We start from the raw sequence: 17292 nt of genomic DNA, 5'->3' as shown, positions 1-17292 counted from the left end.
TCTGTAACCAACAGCCTTCTTACATCACCACCATTTACTTCTTATTTCGAAACATGAACTTGTAATTTCATATAAGCAAGTTGTTAATTTCTCAAAGTAAACTTGTTAGTCTCAACTACTTCTCATGCTTGTTATTTCTCATCATTAACTTGTCATTTATAATTATCAACTAGTTATTTTACATTATAAAGTTCTCCATTTGTCATAATCGCCTTTCTTATTCCCAACTTCTTATTGTCATTTTTAAACTTGTCATTTCCTATTGTTAACTTGTTAGGAACCCATGGCAACCTTCTTATTCCCAACTGCTCAATAACTTGTTATTCATTATATTCAACTTGTTATTTTCTATTACCAACTTGTCAATTACACATTCTTATTTTGCATTATCAACTTGTCAATCCCCCTACTTCAATTTTGTCATTTTAAACGACACTATCACTTCAACATCTCTTCAGATCAATTAATAGTTAACCAATTCAATTTGCCCTTTACCCATTCAAGTGTCGTCATTTCCCAAACTAATCTTGTCATCCTCCTAACTGATCTTCTAATTCCCTTCCCACCCAAACCCATTCGCCCATCTTCTTCCACAGATAACCATTTTTCGCCAATCAGTCACAGCATATTCAACAGAAAAAACATATATATACGTTCCTGCCCTAAACGCATTCCCTTCCCTCTCGTTAATGTATCACACAGGCAGCAACGAACACAAACAAACTAAAGCTTGAAACTTACCACCAGATTTTGTCGCCAAATGCCGCTGTTAACTTTGATAGCCACACACGACTGTCACGATGCCTCTACCTCCTCCCTTGCCTTTGATGATGTCGATAGATCACTATTCCAGCACGACTCCGTTCTCCTCTCCCACAGCAAATACACTCTTCTCTCACACAATACTCCTATCGCCGCAAAATGGAAACAAACTCTTGCGCACAAATAAACAGAGCACACCGCAAAGAATGGCCGACGGGATATACAAAGGAAGTTACCGCGCGTTTTGGGGGGGAGGAGAGCGCGGAAAGGTTTTTTCTTTTCAAATGAGTGAGGGGCATTTCAGCCATTTTCCTTACATTTCATAATTGCAAATTGGGACCGGGTCCTCTGCAGCAATTTCTCAAATTGGGGGTCCCTGATTGCCATTTTATATATTGGGGGGTCTTTATTTGCAATTTCCCCTAATCTTTATTAAGTCTTTATTGTTGTTGTTTAATTATTCACTAATATATTATTATTGTATTTTAAACTTAAATTAAAAGTACAATGCTTATTTGCAATATGTTTTCTTTATCTGTGTATTCTATTTATTAATTAATAACATTAGTGGATGAGGATGCCCGAATAAAAATTGAAATCTCAACAAAGACGCCAATTAGAGGAAGAATTAAAAAGACAATCGAATTTGAAATGCCGATGGAGTAATCTGGGGAGTGGGAGTCCAAACAGGAAAAAGGCTCTAGGTGAACCGAAGCCTCTTTTATTTGGGTCGAAATACCGGGCCAATAATTGGGCCACTCAACGACTCATGATCCAATGACGGAAACCAAAACAGCCATCAAATGGACTTGCAGCAGAGCTGGAGAGAGATCTCAAAAAGTTTGCATCATAATAGTGTCTAATATTTGTGTTTCAAATAGAATTATCTCTAATAAAAGAATACTTATATTTTAATTAAAAAAAAAGCTTGTGCCTATAAAAAAAAAACAGAGAGAGAAAAGTTTGTATGACGCAGAGTCGGGAAGGAACCCTAAAAAAATGGTTAGGTGAAATTGGCAAGCGAGGTGAATCTCTTTAGGACGACTGCAGAATCAGCAAACCAGAAAATCTTCTCTTTCAGACCTGTTTTTGTTTGGCACAAGGATTTTGACCCCCCCCCCTCAATTTCCCCAGGTTTTAATTAAATTAATCAACGCACAGCTAATTACTAATGTTTCGGCGACAGACATACTTGACATACTTCGATACTGGTGTGTGCCTGTTCTTGTTTGACTAAAGCCTCTACTTATTGAGTTGGCAAGGGAAACAAGACTGAAAAAAGCTTGCAAATAGAACAAATCTATTGTTCAAAACAGCTTTAGAGTTCAGAGTCTTGACATTGTTTTAGACTTTTCCAAAAAATGCGACTTCCCCCAGAAAAATAACTTGCACTTTGTTTCAGTTGTCGCGGTACTTCAAATAGAACCACAGCAGTTTAGGATCTTCAAGTCACCTGCAATTCCCTGCCTTTGCCATTCGTAATTTGGTAATTATGGACAGGACCCACTATGGAAATTGCGGAACCATGCGAAGCCACAAAGAAACACTACATTGCAGTCACACGCTACTCTGTTCTTTTCTGAACGAAATATTTACCACATTCAAACTAGATCCAAGCTCTATAGTCTAGCGAGGGAAAAACCCTAAAAGCCTGGGATTTAGATGGTTTCCCCCAACTACTACGTAATTTTCCACTACAAACGAACATAAACAATTGGGCAAAAATTTTCAAAAGAACAAAAACGAAGGAAAAGGAAGCTCCCCCAGGGGAAAAAGGGGGTAAACTCCAAAAAAGAAAAAAAAAAACGAAAATTACGGAAAGTCTGGCGCATCAGCGACCCAAGCTGCTCCACCTCCCTCTCTCTCTCTCTCTCGGCAACATCGTTGGTTCCGCTCGAATAGATTCCCGATCCTGTGCGGCAGCAAGTAACGATGTTGGCAACACTTCCTAAGCACAGAATGCTCGCGAGAGATTGTTGACTTCATACGGTACAGCCACAGAACAGGAAGAAAAAGCAGAGCGTGGAGACGATAGAGACGGACTCGAATGCAGTAATGACTCCCCAGAGGACGTCGTCCACAATGGAGAGACTGAGGAGGTTGGGCCACCCCATCAGCCTCCATGGGGACCAGCGGCGCAACGAGACGTAGGACGCGAACATCCCCGTCCACCGCATCAGCGACGATGTCACTGAAAAGTCGAAGCCGAACCACCGGAAAGCTGAAGTGGACCAGCCACCGGCCATGGTGCAGTGGGCTGCGGTAGGGCTAAAATCACCTCCGTCTCTTTGCTTCTTTTTTTTTTTTTTTTGTCCTCCTCTGGAGATAAAAGGGTCTCTCTAATGTCTATAACACGACATTGCGGCCAGAATTAATTGTGAAAAATGAAAGGGAGCGTTATGGAGCTGGCTTCGCACCCCCTTTCCTCCGCTGCCCTTAGTCTTATAGAGATGATCATGATGATGGGGTAAGTGTAGTATGGTGCGGTCACATGGAGATGGAGTGTTCTTTGTGGGGGTTGGCGTTGGGTCCAATAGGATGCAAGCCTGGGTCTGACGGGTGGGTGCAAGCAGTGGGGTCCACGAGATGGAAATTTTTGAAGATGTACAGCTGTTCATCTGAGGATTGATTTTGATGTGAATCGTTTCAATTTTTTAAATTTGGGAAGGAGGGAGGGAGACGCTCAAGAGCTGTTTATACAGTTTTAGTCCCAACGCGCGGAGCGAGAGCAGAACACGTGGTCGCATCCACATCAAGGATCCCGTCACTTGCGCGGGTGATTTGACCTTACTATCCTCCGTTTCCAAATCAGACACATGCTTTTTCTAGCCCATATTTTTTTTCTTTTCTTTTTTCGGAAATTCCTCTCGAGAGGGAAATATTCAAATTTCAAAGTTTTCCCTTCTCTTAGCAAGACAAACAAGATAAAATTATTTTGGACAGTAATGCTAACTTGCTTTCCCTGTGATTGTGAATTTATATTATATATATACAGTCTCATCATGTGCTTGTTGATGTCACCAAATCATAGGCATTTAAAAATTGAAAAGAAAAGACATGAGCGAGTGATTTGCGCGCCAAACAAACTTTTGGCCACTACTACCAAAATTTACTCATGAGTTTCGAGCATACATAGGTTCTATTATAATGTATAGAGTATGTGTTTCGTTTTGCTTTATTGCTAAAAAAGTCAAAATAGTTCGTATCCATCATCTAGTAGTGCACATGGGCTGGGCAGGGCTCTTGCCGAATATCCTACCCGAACCTGGCCTTGTCTAAAAAAATCCTAATCATTTCAGGCAGGATGTGAATAGGACGGGTTTTGTTGCCCAACCTCATGTTATGGAGAAAATTTTTTTATCCACACCTAAAAATTACATTTTATAATTCTATATTTTACCACATTAAAATCATCTAGAAATAATCCAGAACAAGTGAAATCATACAAAAATCATCCAAAACAAATCTTAACAATTATCCAATTAAATAACATCAATAATTTACTTAAAGCAAGACAATCCCAATATTATAATTGAAGCTTTGAAGTTCAAACGGCATCACTCTCCACAATTTTCACAAAAAGATAGAACACCTGAAAAAATGCAAATAAAAATAACTATAATTTTAACATATTAGAAACAAAACAGTTTAAAAAAATGTACTTTTAAATTTTAAAGAATGAATAGATGCACCTTACCAACATGGCTAGTCTTGCACTTTACACTGTTTCTTCCCTCTATATGCATACTCATTCAAATTTATATCCACATGATCATACCGAAGATAATTTATATAACAATTTACCAATTAAATCACCTTTTATTCTCTCTCTTTCTTCTTTATCAATTAGTCTGCAAAATGTTGTAGTTCAGACACACTATCAGGATTAAAACCAGCAGCATAAGCATGAGCGTAGGCTGTGATTAAGTCCTGCTTAACTGCATTAAGTCGTACATCAATAGCCCTCAGAAGTTCCTTCTTGTAGAAGAAGGAAAGAAAAAGGATGTTAATAAGAAAAACATTATGTCAATGTGAGCATAATTGATTCCCTCCCGCATATATATTCCTTTTTCTTAACATTTTACCATAATTTTATGCCTCGCTACAATGATTATCCAGCACCAAAGTTCTTGTTGACAGTCACTGCGTTCGTTTCCATTAGATGTCTTGATTTCGCATTAGCACCGGTTCAACATTTGGATTGGAAAAACTTTAGAACTGATTTGTTGTATTTTTTAACAACTTATTGATCTTATCTTTTTGCCTTAAGTAATATTAGTTTTTCAATAAAATCAAACCATCAGTGTCCCACTGTTGATTATTTCAATACCCGTTTAATATATAGGTAGTAAAAACCATCAGAATCAACATATTGGTCTTTTCTTTTAGATTAAGTTCTAGCACTCATTAGTAAACGATAGTTACTGAAACCGCCTGTAGCTTTCTAATTTTTCATCTTGCAACATCGCAAGTTTTTTGCCCAGGCACTGAAGTCGTGAGAAAAGACGAGTCCCTCATCTAATCATCTTAAATGGCAGATGCAATAATTTTTATTCTCTATCACCAATATAGGGAGCCCAGCCATAAAAAGAAAATAATGATCACAAAACATGCAAGTTATAATGCATAAAAAGAAAAAAAGAAAAAAAGAAAATTGAAGTGAGGACAGAAAAATACTTGGTTGCACTTGCATCTGCCACTGCTGTGGTTCCTGTGGTTCTTGCTACTGATGGAGTTGGAGAGGGAGACAGAGAATGAGACTAAGGGGGAGAGGGAGGGGGAGAGTAGACTGAGACTGAGAGGGAGGAGGAGAGGGAGAGCTGGAGAGGGAGATCGGGAGGCGAGAGGGTCAGGAGAGTGAAACTTTGTCACTCTGGGTCTAAGAGTAGAGGAGGGAGTCGTGATTTGGGGGGGGGGCTAGGGCTGAAGGGAAAGTATGAAAGAATTAAAAAAAAATTATCTCAAGCAGGGCCAAACGGGCAGGGCAGGGTACCGTGCCCGGAGCCCGACCTGTCCAAAAAGTGGCCGGGATTTTTTTCTCTGGGCTCGGGTGGGCGTATCAGGTGAACGGGCATTATGAACACCCCTACCATCATCTCTAAGAAATCCACCACAACATGACTGGAACATCATCTCTAGCTCCCTACATTTGGCTCGCCTAGAGTTTGTTAGGCTTTGGTTTTTTTTTTCTGGCCAGAGTTAGACTCGTAACATGCAAAACTGGTTGATGAATAGCAGTGTCTCGAGTATTTAATAAGGTAACCAGCCTTTAGAGGGGAAAAAATACTAGTTGTCATGTTCTTGACTCATGCATGCAATGCTTCATACTATTTTCAATCCTAATTATAAGAACTAGTTGATTAATTTAAAAAAAATTAAGTATATAAGTTAAATTAGTTATTTGTGATGAATAGATGTTGTTTTTCCTAAAATATTTTTACTAATCAAATGTATTGACTAGAATTATCATTATTAGAAATACTTCCTTGGAAAAAAAATACATAAATATAAAAGAGAAAATGGATTGAAGTCTTATATTTAGAATCAAAATAAAAATCAAATAATGTCTTATATTAAAAACCGGAGGTAGCATTTGAGTACATGTATATGTGCGTGTGTTGGGGGTATTAGTTCGCAATATGTTTGCTCTTATAATTTTCATTGTATCAATTTTGATCTCAATATCTAATGATTTGCCCTATTATGATTAAGTTTTTATTTTTCTCTCTCTTTTTTTTTGTGTGATGTATGATTAAGTTCTTCTTTTCCATCACTTTTCTGCATATTATATATGAACTGTCCATTTATCTTGTGCAACGTGTTCTTTTCAATAAAAGGGTGTGGGAAAATGTAGGGACTAGCTAATTAACAGAAGCTTGTGGCTGAAATCTTATTTTAAAAAAAATGGTAGCTCTATACGGAGAAACACTAATAGCAGCACTTTTAACATCAATTGGATAACTTTGATGAGCAGGGGCTTGTCTATAATGACATATAAATATCTTTTTAACCATGATTTATGAAATACATGATAAGTATGTTAATATTCATCTCAACTTACATAAAACATATTTAATAACGCTTAAACAAGCATATCTAAGTGATATCTAAGAGGATTTGTCGCAAAGGACTGGTTTTTCTTAACATAAGATCAAAAATAACAATTAATAGGATGATCTTGAGAAACTATTGATCAGTTGCAATGTTTCTGGAGAGTTGTTGTTGTGCCCCCCCAAAATTGCGGAATTAATTATTACTCAACTCATAAATAAAATATACTGTATCTGGTCCTAATTATAAGAGTTAGTTGACTAATTTGAAAAGATCAAGAAAATAATTAAGTTAGTTATTTGTAATAAATAGGTATTGTTTTTTCTAAAACATCCTTGTTAATCAAGTGTATTGGTTATAACTATTATTATTAGAAAGACTATCTTGAAAAAAAATGCATAAATATGAAGGACCAAGTGGATGAGAATCTTATATTTAAGACCAAAATAAAAATTAAACAAGGTCTTATATTAAGGATCGGAGGTAGCAATTGCTAAGTAATTATTCAACTGTTCTTGTATATCTTTACGCTTTTCATGCGTCTTGCTTTTCTTCTTTTAGATGTAATTATTTGATACTCTAACACTGTTAAATGATGGTGTTTAGGTATTGCCCGGCTAACTCCTTTAAAAACATCTTCTGCAACATTCATTTTTTTTAGCTATTAATTACTATTCACAGTTCACACGTTAAAACACAGTGGTTATTGAAATGGGGACAAAAATTCCATGAACAAATTATAAGGTTATCTTGGGAGTTTTTAGTAATATTTTCCATGGTAAAAAATAATGGTTATAAAAATATCTCGGTTTATGCAAATGCAAATGGGGGAGACATCACCACAGCGTAATAAAACTGAGAGATTCTTACCTACTGGGCTAGAAAAAAAAGACTTGTTTGTTATGCTCTCGGGCCTGTAAAAACAGGTCATAGTAGATCAAGTGATAAGTATCCTGTTCTTAGATTGTGAGTGAGCCTAATTTTTTTTAAAATTTTTGGATCACCAAAAAAACTAAATAGGTCCACTCTTCTTTCGGGAAATACAGGGTGCGGCCCCAAAAATCAATCGTTTTTCTCTGCCAAAATAAATGTGGCGTGTGTTCTCCGCAAAACATACTTAGCTGAGCCCTAATCTGTTTGGGCCGCAACTTTTAGATGGACGACTTCTAGATTAGGAGTTGGGGCGTAGGGGGCGCCAATCCATCATTTTGGGGTCACTTGTGGCGGTCTGAGCTACCGCCCTTGCACCGTTGCATCCACGCGCCCACACACATATGGTCTATAGAGGTCGTGTGGAAGGTAGTTCTGGTGCGATAAACCTTGCCTAAAACCATGTCCGACGACAATGACTGCACAGACCAATATGGCGTCCTGCTCTACTATAAGTATGCTCAAATTCCCAACCTCGAGCACCTCCTCACTTTCTACGAGTCTAATTGCTCCTCCCTTGGCCTCCTTGGTCGCGTTCGTCTCTCTTCCCATGGCGTCAACGTCACTGTAATTCCCCTTATTGTTATCCCCCATTTTCCTTTTATGCATTCTTGTTAGCCTTCTCTATTTTCATCATTACGTTTTATCATTCATTTTTCTCTTTTCCAACTGGGTTTCATTAGGTTGGTGGCAAGTTATCCTCGCTAGAAAGACACATCGAAACAGTCAAGGCTGATAGCTTATTTGAAGGGACTGATTTCAAGCTTGCTGCTTGTCATCAACCATTAAACGACCAGGTTGCAAAAGAATGCGGATTTACTTCTCTCTCAGTTCGAATTGTTAAGGTAATTTTCGTCACTGGTTTCTTTTTAAGTCAGTCATATTTCTTTGTAGTGTTTACAAACCTCTGCATTTGAGACAATGACAATGAGTGGGCATGGCGATTTGTAATTAATGCTACAATGACTAATTAGACCTCACCAGATGTTTCGCCGCTATCGCCTGAAGTCTGGGTAACTTCTCAGCTGAAATCTAAGAAAAGGGGAAAAAGAAGCGTTCCACTATCTGATGAGAAGATAAATTATGCAGGAACATATAAAAAATGCAAATACCCATTACATATCCGTTAGATGCGAAAGCTGCTTTTTATAAAGGCTATTATTATTTTAACTGCACCGTTACCGTAATGCAGATTTAGAGGAATAATCGACAAATACTCGCCAATCATTTGGTCAGAAATGAAAATATGATTTTTTTTTTTTTTTTAGCTTTTATTTGTCGTTTGCCATGTCCATTACCATACTAGGCTCATGCTACACTTTTGATCGATTGTTTTCTGTCTGATGGAACACAGGCTTGGAAATCCAGGCATTATAGCTAGTTTCTGCATTCCTCAATGATATGTTAGGTCACTATTTGTAGGAGCTGGTTACTCTTAGGTCTCATCCCTTGCTCAAGCCACCAGAAATCTCGAACGCTGGAAGACATCTCTCTGCAGTTGAGTTTCATTCTGTCCTACAGAATGCTGGTAAGTAGCTGCAACTTTCCAGCATTGACTTACATTGTATTTCTTGCATCTTTATTCATCCTTTTTGATATCTGCTGCCTTTAATATTTCAAATCTCGATCTTCCTTATATATATATGTATATTCATGTGAAGTGAACGAGAGTTCAGCAGATGGCCTTGTCTTGCTTGATGCAAGGAATCTTTATGAGACAAGAATTGGGAAATTTCACGCACCAAATGTTCAAACTTTGGATCCACAAGTTAGACAATACAGTGATTTGCCATCATGGATAGATGGTAATCATGATCAATTGAAAGGGAAGCAAATCCTCATGTAAGGGCTCCTTTTAGTACTAGAAATTCTTTTTGTCAAATCCTTGGTCCAAAGCATTATTGTACTATGTTCATGCAAATGGCAAATTGGTAATTTGAGGATAGGATTTGTCGGAGCAATTGTGTTTGTGGTTAAGCATCTTATAGTAAACTAAGGCGTGTGATGCAACTTGTTGGTTTATTACAGGTATTGCACTGGCGGTATCAGATGTGAAATGGCATCAGCATATATCAAGTCAAAAGGATTGGGCTTTGAGAATGTGTTTCAGGTATGCTTCTTAATTAACACTTGGATTGAACTGCCCCCCCTCTCTTCTCTCATTTTCCTTGGAAATTTGTTGTTAACACGATTTTGGTTTGTATAATGATCATAAGCTGTTCATGTTGACACTACCTTTGATAAGTCTGTAGCAATATAAATGCCTTGATACCTTTGTGTAATAGAAAATGTTTAACTGTGCAGTGTAGAAAATTTTTCATTAGGATTGTAACATTGATTGCATGTATTCCTTGTTATTTTGGATCAATTGCAGCTATTTGGTGGGATACAACGATACTTGGAGCAATTTCCAGATGGTGGTTTCTTTAGAGGAAAGAATTTTGTTTTTGATCACCGGTATGATTTATGTACTCGTGCACTTTATTGCAACTTGTTATTTCTTAAGAATAATTCCTGTAGCTGTTGTTCTTCATGAATAATTGAGCACAGTAGTTCTTTATTTGTTTTGTTTGTTGTTTGATGGTTTGAATGTTTTATAACCATTTCTAATTTCTATAATCTTTTCAGTTTCTTCTGCTTGTGATTTATTATAACTTCCGGTGTTTGTGTTACTATTGTTGTTACTATCATTGGCTTATCTTTTCTATGATTATTCCACTATCTTTTTTGTTTTGTCCGCTATTTCCAGACTCTTCTCTCAGCCTTCTTATGTTAAAATAGATAAATTTAGGTGACTAACTAAATTCAGAATTTATATTTGGACAAGGTTTATTGTCTATCACCTGGTGAAAAAGTTATTTATGCATGGCCCTCCCTCAAAAAGCTAATATTTTCTTAACCGGTATGGTGATGAATCTGATGGAGATTCATGTATTTAGATCAGTAGATGGAACAATGAAGAATCTGGATTATATGGTTCCTGATAATCGTACAAATGTCCTGGGAGATGTTAGACAGACCATGGATCTGCAACACTTAGTGGTTTTATTGATTGTCTTCATCATTTGGGAGTTCTGTTGCAGTAGCTAATTGCAAATGCTGTCAATTGCAATTTGATAGCTTTGATATTTTTTTCTTTGTTTTATTTCACTTGTTATTTATAATCCGTGGTAATGACATTGGATGCTTTCGCTGTAATGGTGGGTTTTTTGTATGTATTGATGCCTAGTAACAAAATGATGCTGCCATTTTTGGATTAATTTGTGCTCCATTTGTACTATGACTGTAGGATATCTGTTGGGAGCTCAGATCCAAACGTTATGGGTACCTGCCTTACTTGTGGGTGTTCGTTTGATGATTATTCTTCACGCACCAGATGTAATTATTGCAGAATGCTTGTTTTGGTCTGCAATAGTTGCCAGGCATGATCCATAGTTTGCATCTTGTCCATAAATTGATACTGGAGAAAATTAGTCCTTCCAAACCCATCCAATATCTGCTTTAGTTAAAACCCCACCTTCCCCTTTCCTTCTCTTTTGTCTTTTTGTTTTGTTTGTTTTTTCCCCCCACTTCTGAAGCTTGTTATTGTGGTCCACCAGAATGAAGCTGCACCCTGTGTTTGTGAGTTGTGCCAACAACAGGGCAAGTCTGTAAGGATGATGCAGCTAACCGAAATTGGTGAAGCAGAAACACCTCTACCAGATGTTGAGTTTCAAAACGTTCCGTTCGATACTACCTTTTCATCTCAAATGCCTCAGAAAGAAGGTAAGGTCTGTGATCCATGTTATCAGCAATTTTCGCTCTCTACTTTCTGTCAAATTGTTGTCCAGTTATGATGACTAGTCTACAATTGTCAAGGAGTACTGAATTTTGGAGGAGAATTACTGTATCAAAAATTTACCAGACTAGTGGTTGTTCAAAGTTTGGTACGGTACTCCTCCGGTCTTTAATATAAGACCTATTTAACTAATTTGATTAGATTAAGAAAGTTAGGTAAGTTAATTAATTATAAGAAATATGACATGTTTTTCTTAAAACACCATAATCATTTCTGTCAATATGCTCCCTCTCTCTTCTACTTGATTATGGTTGAGGGAATATTCAAAGGAGTAATTTAGAAAAAATTAATAAACATGAGAAGTAAGTTTTATGTTTAAGACCAAAATCAATTCAATAATTAGGTCCTATATTAAGGACCAGAGGAGTATTCTACTTGTCTGATTAATTGTTTCGTATCTAAGAAATATTTTTTTTTTTTTTGGGAATTCATAATTTTTTCCTCTTTTGTTTGCTCTCCTAAAATTTGAGGAGTTGGGTGATTAAATGCTATAGTTTGCTAAAAGTCTCTAAAATGGTGTTGCAGATGTCAGGTCGGCAAGAAAACTCAGAATCTTATGCTTGCATGGATTTCGGCAGAATGCATCAGGTTTTAAAGGAAGAACAGCATCACTAGCGAAGAAAATCAAGAGAATTGCTGACTTATTTTTTATCGATGCACCTCATGAGTTGCCATATATTTATCAACCCCCAGTGTTGGATCAGCATACTAATTGTGCATCAACTTCATTGCCCTCAAGTCCTCCTCCTCCGGAGAACTGTAAGAAGAAATTTGCATGGTTTGTGGCACCCAACTTTGACAGCGGAGCTATGGCTGATTGGAAGGCAGCCGATGGCCCATTTGATCCCCTTCAATACCAGCAGCAAACTGATGGATATGATATTTCACTGGCTCATTTGAAGGCTGTATTTGCTCAAGAAGGGCCTTTCGATGGAATATTGGGATTTTCACAGGGAGCAGCAATGGCTGCATTAATCTCTGCACAAGAGAAGCTTAAAGGTGAAATGGGCTTCAGATTTGTAATATTGTGCTCAGGCTTTGTTGTCCATAAAAAGGAGATGGACTGCGAGTTGATCAAATGCCCTTCTCTTCACATTTATGGCAATGAACACGGCAAAGACAGGCAGATAGCCAACCAAGCTAGTAAGGAACTTGCTTCTCTGTATGATGGTAGTTCGGTTATTGTCGAACATGATTGTGGTCATATAATTCCTACGCGGCCTCCGTACATTGATGTGATCAAGGACTTCCTAAGTCGTTTTTTGCAGTAGGTTCAATAGGCTCTACAGTGTTTTAATTTCTCATCGCCCTTCCTTATGCCACCTTCCCGAAGAAGGAAGAATGTGTACAATTCCGTTTTGAGGCCAATGTCAAGAGACTGCGGGAAGAAAGTACTGGTGTTGTCACAGAAACAAGTTGCCCAGGTAATTTTTGCTGTCATGTAATTGAAACCATCATAATAAATTTCTGGCAGTTGGTAAAAATCTTGATCCCACTTATTGTTGTAATTGCGTTAGAATTTTGAGGGCATGGACGTCAGCGTCAATTGAGCCGTGTGTTGTAACTTAAGCTCCACCTTAGGATTAGGGGTAACGTATGCACATGCCATGTGATCGCTTGGCGATGAGTAATCGAATGGACCCGTGAGTGGGATCCAACTACTAGTATTGTGACGCCACATGCCCTTGCGGATTCCTTTCCTTCCAAGAAAGCATTTATCCAGACTTGCCTTCAGAAAGAAAAAAATCTGCATAGTGCTAGGGGTGATGATATACAGTGTTATAATTATTGAGAAATAAGGAAGAATGGTATGGTTAGTTCCACGTCCCATTCTCCATTGCGTCTGATCAACCTCTGAATGAAGGGCTTGTCGAATTACAAATACCTTTGTAGAGTATAGGAGCAGTGTTACTAACGGCGCAAGGGTGGATGGTAGTTAGCTGGTAAAGTTTACACACTACGTCTTTTTTCTTTTAATTGAAAGCCACCACCAAACGGCCTTTTTTTTTTGGAGTAGAAACCTGACCACTTTTTTTGTTTATAAGTATTTAGTTTTTTCATAATCATATTACCAGGGGAACAAATAATAGTGTAGCTTTCATACTTCATAGAAGAAAGTTGTACGTCTGGTTTTCCTTGTTTTTATTGGTAAATTATAGTAACTTGTTCAAAAGAAACAAAGAAAAGAAAGTGGTGTAAACAAGTAGAGAACAAGAAATCGGATCGGAAGTCAGCTCCTAATATCTCAGTCTTTATAGATTTAAATGAGTTCTAATGATGATTTTGGTATCAATGATTATTAATTTTAGTTAATCATGAATCATAAAGATTAAAATTTTCAATATTGTTATTATAATCAAATTATTGTTATATTTTCTTATATTTAGTTGTTATTTTTAATTAAATTATATTATTTTAATATAATCGGTTCGATTCCCAAATGATCCTGATCCAACCAATTAACCTTTGAATCGTTACTTTAACCAGTTTAGTGTCCAGTTTAGTTTTTTGTTTCTTGTAAACAAGTAATTCCACCATTACGTTAAATGACGTGGCAAAGTCGTTGGCTTGCTTTGCAATACTTGGGGCCGTTTGGGTGGCCCGTGCACATGATATATTTTGATGAGAATGTCAATGGACGGAAAGTGTAATTTTCTAAAACAATTAAAAATATAATACTATACTATAAAAGGGAAAAAACTTAAAACATGTTTTAAGTTTTCCAATCATGGTCATGTGTTCTCTTTTGTTTCACATAGATTTATAATTAAATAATATTATATTTTAATATTTTAAAAATACAATATATGATTATGTTTACTTGAAAAATTTAATATAATAGATATAAATAACTTAATGTAAATATTGTTCAATATAAAAATATTAAACACTACAAACATCTTTGGATCATTTAGAAGAAGTATTATTTGCCCGTCCTCTTCATCATCAACCTTCACTTATGGTGAGATCATCTACAATAAATTTACAAAAAATCATATTAATATCGCAGATCAACATCTCGTACCAGCATTTTGCGACCAGAGGAGTCAAAACCAAATTTTTTAAGAAGAAAAAGGCAACGAAGGAAGCAAACCTACAAAGAGAAGGGGATAGCCCAAACAAATAACAGACCCATCGACGGAAAAATGAAAAAGAAGCCACCGACGTGTGATGAAAGACCCATTGATGGAATTTCAAGAGGTCTCTGGAAATTTTGGCTTCCCACCTTCATGGAAAGGAAAAATGGTCCTCATGTGCAGGTGAAAATGGGTTCCTGCAAGAAGAGATCTTTACATGAAAGAAGTGCAAGCAAACATGTATTTATGTTGTATTTGATCACAACTAAAAAATTAGTTTTAAAAACTGCAATTCTCATTTTAATTAAACCCACCCGCAAACAACTCGATTTAGTACTGCATCGAAGAATTAGAATAGCTTGGGCGTGATCTGTTGTTGATTAAGCAAAAACAAACACAGTGTGGGCAGGAACAACTGAATTAGCTCCTCATCTTCGCGTGTCGTGTCAGATTCTTAAATCCAAAACATATCAGTGCCATCAGCTTGGCCAGCCCACGAGCGAAAGAAAAGCCAATTACAATCGGCAAGTGCGGGAGTGTTTGGGATTGTCTAAGAAACAATTTTCCGTAAAATAAGATAAGGTGTTTCGTAACCCGTACTTCTCAGAAGCATTTTTTTATAAAACGAGACAAATTCCTCCACATATTTACTTTGTAAACTGTAAAAGCATTTCTGAAACCATAGTTTGGTTTCTATCCAAACACTCTCGTAAACTCCTTCACATATTTACTTCGTAAACCGTAAAAACACTTTTAAAATTATGATTTGATTTCTATCTAAATAATCCTGCATTTCTGACACTTACCCTCAAATTGACAAACTTTAATGATACATTGTAATTTGTGCAACCTAAGTATGGGGGAAGGTGTGGGATGAGATGCAGCAGTAAATGCCAAACCCAACAACAGTACCAGTCGAAGTTCAAACATGGGAACCGCCTCGCTGTCTTTCAACCAACCTCTTTCTCCCCTCATTAACTCTCTCATTACTTGTCAACCACATCGCCCTTCCCACAGGACAATTAAAAAAACAATTCAAAAAATGGTTATGAGTACTCTTAACGAGCTCTTTTCCCCCGGTTGCCCTTGACCAAGCAATGGCATTTTTGTATTTAACGCGAAATTCAAGGGCAAGTTCGGAGATGGACAATTATATGAACCCCTCCAATCTGAGGGAGACTTTGAGGGCAGAAAGAAAGGAAGCAAGGAATTGATCAGAAGTGGGAAGATGTCTCTTGTCACAGAGGACTTGAAAGCGAAAGCAGAGGTGTACAATGGCGACGAGCTGTGCCAGGAAAAGTCCAAGTTTTTGCTGAAGGAAATAGGGCTTCCCAACGGGCTTTTGCCTCTGAAAGACATGGAGGAGTGTGGGTATGTGAAGGAAACAGGCTTCGTGTGGCTGAAGCAGAAGAAGAGCACCACCCACAAGTTCGAGAAGATAGGAAAGCTGGTTTCCTATGCCCCTGAGGTCACTGCTCAAGTGGAGCACGGCAAGATCAAGAAGCTCAATGGTGTGAAGACCAAGGAGCTCTTGGTCTGGATCACCCTCAGTGATATCTTCGTGGATGACCCTCCCACCGGCAAAATTACATTTAAGACCCCCGCCGGCCTCTTCAGGTCGTTCCCAGTTTCGGCCTTCGAAATTGAGGAGAAGGAGAAAGATGGCAAGGAAGGTAAAGAAGCTGGAGCCACGCCCGTGGAAGTGAGAGAGGTCTGATTTTCTAAATTACGCATATCATTATTAATAATAATGATAACTTTTCTGTCTGCTGTTATGGTTTCGGGTTATTGTTGTTATCAGATGATCCTTATAGATGTAAGTGGGTCCTAAAACCCATGCTCACGCTTTCGCATTAAAAGAAATCAATCCCTTTTTATTTCGGCCACCACATGTCCAGAACGAATCGCGTTTCCTCTGAAACTGAGAGGTGATTTATGAGCTTTTGTCCCCCAAGAAAACACGATTTACTGGGCTTCCACTCTAGTTGAATCGAACCAAATCAAGGCGAAAAAAACGAAAGATAGGAAAAACAAGGATGAAGATGACAGTAGAACTGGATTTGACAAAAAATGCAAAGCTCGCTTTTTTATGATTTAATTGGTGACGTTCCTTTGATTTTTAGCAGGGAAAAAGGAAAACCCAGACGCAGGAAGTCCGTTAAGGTTGAACGGAATCATTTCTCTAATAAATAAAAATTTCTTCTGATTTTGTTCAAGTATTAAATAATCTACAAGCATATTATAACAAAAATAATCAATACATCTTATATTTTTGCTTAGACAAATCAGGAAAAGATTCGTGTATGTGTGAGGAGGTGGGGTCTCTTTCTTTCTTCTCGGCGACTAATGCAAAGGCTAGATAATTTAGAGCTTGTTTATTTTTAGATTAGAAATCATCAAAATGAAAGCAAATAACTGTATATTTTCATTAAAATCGTTATTTTGATCTTTTTCAGCATAAGGACAAACATAAATTAGTCAGCTTTGCACGGGTTTTCGCAACTATCTCGGAAACCTAAAGGCCTTCAGTCAAGGACGTTTGATGTTTTGATGCTCCAACCATCTATTTCTTCGCTAACGGCCGTCCATGAGCACTTGTTTTTTGAAATTTCATATTTAAAACAAGTAAGAAAT

General features: G+C 37.4%; 2 protein-coding genes across 3 annotated transcripts; both read left to right on the top strand.

The window, feature by feature from the left end:
- Positions 1-8040: 8040 nt before the first annotated feature.
- On the top strand, positions 8041-13426 carry LOC114735846 (rhodanese-like domain-containing protein 6). 2 transcript variants are annotated; one of them, XR_003739303.1, is made up of 10 exons: positions 8041-8310; positions 8427-8588; positions 9166-9271; positions 9405-9585; positions 9772-9853; positions 10118-10200; positions 11033-11165; positions 11343-11508; positions 12107-13005; positions 13099-13426. XR_003739303.1 is itself a non-coding variant. In XM_028923609.1 (9 exons), the coding sequence occupies exons 1-9, from the start codon at positions 8146-8148 to the stop codon at positions 12850-12852; spliced, it is 1824 nt and encodes a 607-aa protein (XP_028779442.1). In that variant the 5' UTR covers positions 8041-8145; the 3' UTR covers positions 12853-13426. The 2 variants fall into 2 exon arrangements, 1 of the variants encoding a protein (XP_028779442.1); XM_028923609.1 differs by having other exon boundaries at positions 12107-13426.
- Positions 13427-15825: 2399 nt separating this feature from the next.
- On the top strand, positions 15826-16558 carry LOC114735849 (uncharacterized). The gene has a single exon (XM_028923614.1). It carries the CDS (start codon positions 15887-15889, stop codon positions 16373-16375), a length of 489 nt encoding a protein of 162 aa, XP_028779447.1. The 5' UTR covers positions 15826-15886; the 3' UTR covers positions 16376-16558.
- Positions 16559-17292: the final 734 nt, after the last annotated feature.

This window comes from Neltuma alba, unplaced genomic scaffold (genome assembly GCF_004799145.2).
Source record: "Neltuma alba isolate B1F8T4 unplaced genomic scaffold, ASM479914v2 tig00013258_pilon, whole genome shotgun sequence".
Classification (NCBI taxonomy): domain Eukaryota; kingdom Viridiplantae; phylum Streptophyta; class Magnoliopsida; order Fabales; family Fabaceae; genus Neltuma; species Neltuma alba.
Note: the sequence above shows the minus strand (reverse complement) of the source record. Positions and strands in the feature narration are given on the sequence as shown.